General features: G+C 62.9%; 1 protein-coding gene across 4 annotated transcripts in view; it reads right to left on the bottom strand.

The window, feature by feature from the left end:
* GRAMD1B (GRAM domain containing 1B) overlaps nucleotides 1–6578 on the bottom strand; it is an 81523-nt gene that overhangs the window by 27319 nt on the left and 47626 nt on the right. For 2 of the 4 annotated variants that reach the window (XM_014537659.1, XM_014537657.1), the window contains 2 exons: nucleotides 653–776; nucleotides 55–158 (listed from right to left, as the gene is read on the bottom strand). In XM_014537659.1, coding sequence (XP_014393145.1) covers nucleotides 55–158; nucleotides 653–776 — 228 coding nt within the window. The remainder of the gene's footprint in view (nucleotides 1–54; nucleotides 159–652; nucleotides 777–6578) is intronic. The other 2 variants (XM_014537656.1, XM_014537658.1) reach the window with 1 other exon arrangement.

The following is a 6578-nucleotide window of genomic DNA, read 5'->3' as shown; positions in this document are numbered from 1 at the left end:
GCGCCCAGCCCAGCCCAGCCCAGGGGACCGCCCGCGGAGCAGGCCGGTCTTTACCAGAGTTTCCCAGCGGAAGATGTTGCTGTAGAAGCAGATCCAGTTTTCCGAGAGGTAGAGTCGGCCCTGAAGGAGAATGTCTCTTTGGAGTGCGCAGGAGTAGTCTGTGGGGGGAGGGGGGCTCAGATTCCGGAAGCACCTGCCCTCCCCGCATGGGGGCGGGCACCTGCCTACACTGACCAGGTCTGAACTAGTGCCAAGGAACCCCTGGCATCTCATCCTCGGGAAAAAGAGGCCGTGAGACACACCACTGCCTGCAGGCAGAGGAACGGCTGGCATGAGAGGCGGCAGAAAGGCCTATTCATCCCCGAATGCCCCGCTCCAACCCACAAGTACCCGCCCTTCTCCGACGACCATCTGCGGGGTGAGGGTGGGAGCCACTCCTCCAGGTCGGCTCTCTCTGAGGCACCACCGCAGTGCTCAGCCCGGGGCCAGCGCTCTGGGCACCCCTCTCCCTGTTCCCAGACAGCCTTTCTCACCGGCCTTGGCTCTTACTTGGGAATCTCTAGACAGAAGCAGCCGTGTGAGGTCCCAGAGCTCCCAGACTTCCTTCCTGGCCTCCCCCCCGCCCCCCGCCCCAACCCAGTCACCCGCTCACCCACAATGAGGCGCTCCGAGTCTGGAAGTTGCTTAAAGAGCTTTCTGAAGTCTTCATTTCTCTGCTTGTAAGTGGGGCTTAACACCTGCACGACAACGGCCGAGGTCAGGGGGTGCTCCCAGCTCTGTGGGGTGGGGAGGAAGGGGCAGGAGGAGCACCTGCTTGCGTGTTCTAAAGGCACAGCGAGGCTCTGCTGTCCCACGGGCCCAGGTGGCCAGGGCAGGCAGAGGGCGTGGCGCAGGGCGGGGACATCGTGTGGAGAGAACGATGCTGTGAGAGGCTCTGAGTCCCATGTCCGTCAGTGAGAAAGTCAAATGCCCGGAGCAGGGCCCACGTTACAGCCAGAGACACAGGCAGAGGGCGGCCGCCCGGAAGCTCCCGGGACCATGTCAGCTATTGCTCCTCTGCCTCAGCAGCAGGAAGCAGCAGCCCGGGCGCCCCGTCCCCCCGCAGGACTCAGCGTGCCACGTGCCCATCGCCCGCCTCAGAAGTTGCTGCGACTGATGGTGGGCGCTCGCTGTGCGTGACACTCATGATGGAAAAACATCCTGACACACGAGACCCGCACAGTGTCACAGGCCAGCGTTTTCTCAGGGACTCGCACTTTCACAGACTATTGGCAAACCACCCACAGGACGAGCAGCTGGGCACACAGTAGAGCAGTGGTTCTCAACCTTCTGGCCCTTTAAATACAGTTCCTCATGTTGTGACCCAACCATAAAATTATTTTCGTTGCTACTTCATAACTGTAATGTTGCTACCGTTATGAATCGTAATGTAAATACCTGATATGCAGGATGGTCTTAGGCGACCCCTGTGAAAGGGTCGTTCGACCACCAAAGGGGTCACAACCCACAGGTTGAGAACCGCTGCAGTAGAGACTTCAGAAGGAATTAAAAGCAACTAGAGGCACCTGAGCTCAGCCCGCACCATCCTTCGCAAGATTAGCGAACCCAGCACTTACATGAGCCACGAGGAAGCTGAGGCGAGAGCGTCTCCCCTGTCCGCGGCCCCAGCTGGTCAGGGGCTGATCTCTCGATTCCTGGTCCAGCGCTCACCTCCTCCCACCACTGTGCCTCCAGCCGCTCCTGTGCCCACCTAGCTTTTCGGTGCCTCAGTGCAGACTCATACCCATAAACTGCCCTAGCAAATCCTCCTTGGAAATACCATGAGCCCCATGAATACACTAAAACCCTGCTCCAAGCTCACGATCTTAAAAAAGAAAAAGGAACGTGCCCTGGAGATGAAAGGCACCAGCGATGACCATAAAGCCCTGGTGCAGGGAGAGCCATGCATGGCAGCGGGAGCGCGGCACGCCACCGGGCACACTGCGGCCCGCTGTGCAGGACACACTCGTGCAGTCAGACCGTCCGGTGACGCGGGAGCTGGGTCTAGGCCAGTGATGGCGAACCTTTTGAGCTCGGCGTGTCAGCATTTTGAAAAACCCTAACTTAACTCTGGTGCCGTGTCACATATAGAAATTTTTTGATCTTTGCAACCATAGTAAAACAAAGACTTATATTTTTGATATTTATTTTATATATTTAAATGCCATTTAACAAAGAAAAATCAACCAAAAAAATGAGTTCGCGTGTCACCTCTGACACGCGTGTCATAGGTTCGCCATCACTGGTCTAGGCCATTCCCACTTTCTGGCCCATTTTTCTAGGAACCCAATGGCATACAGCTGTTGCGATAGTGGCATGGGCTCTGGACTGTCCATTTTTTTCTTTCTGCAAAGCCAGGTGCCCGCGAGGAAGCTGAGGCTGTGGCCTGACCACAGCCAGAGGCTCCCTGGCCGCCTGAGCCAGGGGCCGAGCGGCTCCTGCGCCGGGGGACAGGCGCACTCCAGGGAGCAGAGAGAACAGACAACATGGCTGCAGTTCAGGGAGGTTTTCCGGAAGAGAGGACCCGGATGCTGTCCATTGCTCGGTCTGTTCGCATGGATTTTAAACTGGTTTGTCTTGCTTAGAACATGAGCTGCCCTGGTCAGAGTGGACACCCTGCTACTGACCGCACAGAGTCCCAAACTGAAAATCACCTGCCAGGTGCTTGAGCCAAGTGTCGGGCCACTGGGCGTGAGTGCCCGGAAGCAGCCACTCCCGTGCCTTCTGGGCGAGACAAGACCCCAGAACCCCACACGCCCCGGCCAGACGTTACTGCCAGACAGATGCCGAGGCGTCCAATCCCAACGCCTCTGGCCGCACCGAGCAGAGTCCACACGGACCCCTTGCTGACCACCACCGAGTTCCTCATCACGTGTACGTGGCCCCCAGAGCCCCATCAAGCTAACGTGTGGTGAGCCATTTCCACACGCCAAGCACTGTCAGAACCTCCACCCACAGCGTTTCACTTGCCCGCGGGATGCTTATTTCCCCATTTTACACATGGGGAAGCCGAGGCACAAAGAAGTGAGGCCACTTGCCCAAGGAATGTGGTCACTGAGTGGGCGTGTGGCCTGAGCCACGGCGGCCTGAGCCACGCTGCCATCTGAGCCAACCGCACCCGGCCTCGGGGTCGCTGTGCTGAGCAAACAGCAGACGCCCATCCGAACTCACTCGTGGGGATGCGATGTCCACCTGCTTTGTGCTGCCCAACAGCCTTCCATGCCCACAGGCGGGTCGTTTTAGGGGGTAGACGATCTAACCCAACCGCCTATCACCGCCGAGGAAGCTAAGGCCCGGACTGGCCTCTGCTCTCCCCCGCGGCCCTGCACCCAGCATGAAACTTCACAAGCGAGAGGTGGTCAGCACAGTCCCTGGGACGGGCGGACGGGCCCGCCTCCCAGGCCGAGTCCGTGTCAGCCGCTCAGCTCCCACCATGTGGCGGCCTCCTTGTTAAGGGTGACCCAGAGGGCTATGGCTCTGCAAGATGAAAGCTTTGGAAACTGGTTGTACAACGATGTGGACGTACTCAGCACCCCTGCACTGCGTGCTTAGAAGCACATAAGGGGTGTGTGTTCCGTGCAGCCCAGCCCCAACATCAGCCCGAGGACGTGCCTCCCGGGCGGCCCCACCCCTCGGGTGGAACTGGACATAGGCGTCCCGGAGCCGCAAATCCTCCTCCTGATGCTCCTTCCGAACTGACCTGTCGCCCCGCTGCTCTCGTGCCCAGTGGGAGCTCCGGGGGAGGGAGGGCGGGCAGGCTGCCAGTCCCCGCTCCTCGCCTCGGAGCAGAGCTGGGGAAAGGAGGCCGGACCCGGCCTGACCTCTGAGGGCCCCAGGCCGCTTGTACAGAAGCTCCCTCGCCCAGGCTCACAGGTAACGCCCGATTCTCCGGGCTGCAGGCTGGGTGTGGGCCAGCCCTCGCCCCTCGAGCCTCGAGCGCGCCCCATGCTCTGAAAGCCATCTCCTAAGGGCAAGGCTCGCCTACGTTAACAGCACACTCTGGTTCCGGGGCTGTCAGGTCTGGAGCCCTCGGGGAGCAGGGCTGGGGGGGTGACGGGCGGGCAGAACGGCCACACAGACAGAGAGAAAGGGGGTGACACTCACGGCCGGGATTTCCTCAGATCCACGCCGGCCACGGGGCCCCTCGGTCACCTTCGGCGGGTCCCACCGCGAGGGCTGGCGGCCCTGCTCCAGCAGGAGGCTCCAGAGGACCCCACATTCCGTCAAAGAGTCCATTGCTCCCCAGGCGACCCTCTCCTCCGAGTCCCCTCGGGCTGGACCCAGCTGGGCCCGCTGGGCCGACCGCGGACAAGCGGCCTCGGCTCCGCGCCCCTGACTGGCCTCCTGGCCTCTCCGGGCTCCGTTCCCAGCACAGACTTCACCCACGGAGGGTGTGGTCAGCACGCTTCTCGGGACGGGACGGGCTTGCTGGCCAGTCGCCCACGGACGGTGACCGGGGAGGTCGTGGAGCCCCGCGCCCGGTCCGTGCGCACAGCCACTCCCAGGTGCCAGCTGAGCCGGGAGGGGCCGCCGCCACGGCAGGTGCACGGAGCAGCGAGGTCTGAACGCAGGCCCCGGGGGACAGCCAGCTGCATGGGAAGCGGGTGCCCCCAGCTGAGCGCAGAGAGCGGCCGCCGGCTACTCAGACAGAGTGGCTCACGCTGCGCTGCTCCAGGGCAGGCACCAGCGCCCAGCTCTGCGCCCGTCTGCCCCGCACACCGCCCAGCCCAGCCCTGTGTGCCACCTCCGCTCCGGACGACACCGTGACTCACGGCCCCCACCCAGGCGGAGTGGCCACCGAGGGCTGTGGCCACAGCGCCGCTCCCCCACCCGACACACACCCCTTCCCTCCCAGCGCACTCCTCTGGGCTGACCAGCAAACAGCTTCTTTGTTAGACTCCCTGGTGGCCGAGGGGGGGGTGGGGGCAGTCAGGACGGTGGCGGGCAGGGCCAGAGCCTACACTGCTTCAAGTGACAGGACTGGTGATGGCACTGGCCAACGTCCTCCAGTAACCCCTGCGCCTGGCCTCCCCGCAGATGTTTCCTGCGAAGGAAAGTAGCCACCAGGCGCCAAGTGGGGGAGCGGGGAGGAGGGGCAGGGGCAGGGCTGTGGTGATGAAACCCGAGACTCAGCCAGGGCCTTCTTGGAGGCCCCTCTCCTCTCACTGACCCGTCGTCGTGTCCTCCCGTCCCTGCAACAGCAGCAACAGGTCTGGAGGGGTGACCGTCTCACAGCAGACGCGCTGACGGGAGAAGCTGGACAGATGGCTGAGGGGCTGTGGCCACAGCACTGGGTGTCTGAGGCGTCTGCTTCCTTCCCAGGGACCCTGCCCTGCGGCCGGCCCGGCCAGATTTCCCAGGCGGCTCAGACCGCAGGGCCCAGCAGCTGCTCAGAACAGAGACTGTGGCCCAGGTCAAAGGAGCCAGCCCCACACAGGGACGCTGAGGTCGCGGGGAGGACGGAGCCACGCGAGGAGGGCGCGGGGCTCCAGGAGCAGCTGGGCAGGAAGCAGACAGCGCTGGGCTGGGGAGGCAGCCCTCCCGGCTGTGCCCACTCTAAGGAGGCTCGAGCCTGCATGATGGTGAGCGCTGTGCCTGGGAGCCGGCGACCTGGGACAGCACGGACAGCAGTCCCAAGTGACCTAACGCACCGAAAGGTCGAGTGGCGACTCTCACCCCCGACGATGCTGACCAGAGGACCCCAGGCCTCCCGGGGAAACGGCGTTGGAGAAAGTGGAGGAAAAGTCTGAGTCCTTCCGACTCCTCATGCACACGCTGGGCAGTCGCCCCACGCCACCTTCTCCAGGAAGGACCCGCTCTACGTCGTCCACATCCCCGCATGCTGGGTTTCCCATGCCAGCTGCTTGAAACCCTTCACCAAGTGAGGCGTTCCTCCCTCGCCTCGAAAACCGTCCCCTTCACACGGCACTATGTGCACCCGCCCGCACAGCCCCCAGTTCTATCCTGTGTTCTGGGATCAGTCCCGCCAACATTCTCCCAGCCCCGCGTCTGAGCTGCCCTGCGCCCGTGTCAGCCAGTCCTCAGCAGCCACAGGGGAACTCAGCACTTCCGTGTCCTCGCCTGAACATGCCGCCGTCCCGGCCACCCAGACCCAGGCCCTCAGGGCTGGTCCTCATAGGACTCCCTGCAAACACATGGGCACAGCTGCGGGCCCAGCGTGGAGGACTGTGGGCCTGCGCTGGGAGGAGCAGGTGGGGGCGCGCAGAAAGCCGGGGCCCGGGATGCCTCCCTGTGTGGGCCTTGGGCTCCCACACCCCACAGCCAGCCGCCCGCCTGCCCGGGAAGCAGAGCTCCAGGTCTGGGGGGAGGGAATCGGCTGAGCTAAACATTAACTCCAGGGCAAACACTGGGAGCTGGGACCAAGTGGTACGCCCTCCCCTCCTGGGACGGCGCTCCCGGGAGCAGCCGGGGAAGGGGGAGGAGCCCAGGAGGAAAACAGGTGGACTTGGCTGAGTACTGGCCTTGTCTAGGAAGAAACCAATTTAGACCCTCACCCTCAAGGAAACCTGGCCCCCAAC

Source organism: Myotis brandtii, unplaced genomic scaffold, assembly GCF_000412655.1.
Source record: "Myotis brandtii unplaced genomic scaffold, ASM41265v1 scaffold181, whole genome shotgun sequence".
Classification (NCBI taxonomy): Eukaryota; Metazoa; Chordata; class Mammalia; order Chiroptera; family Vespertilionidae; genus Myotis; species Myotis brandtii.
The sequence above is the reverse complement of the archived record's forward strand: the minus strand, read 5'-3'. Positions and strand labels throughout refer to the sequence as shown.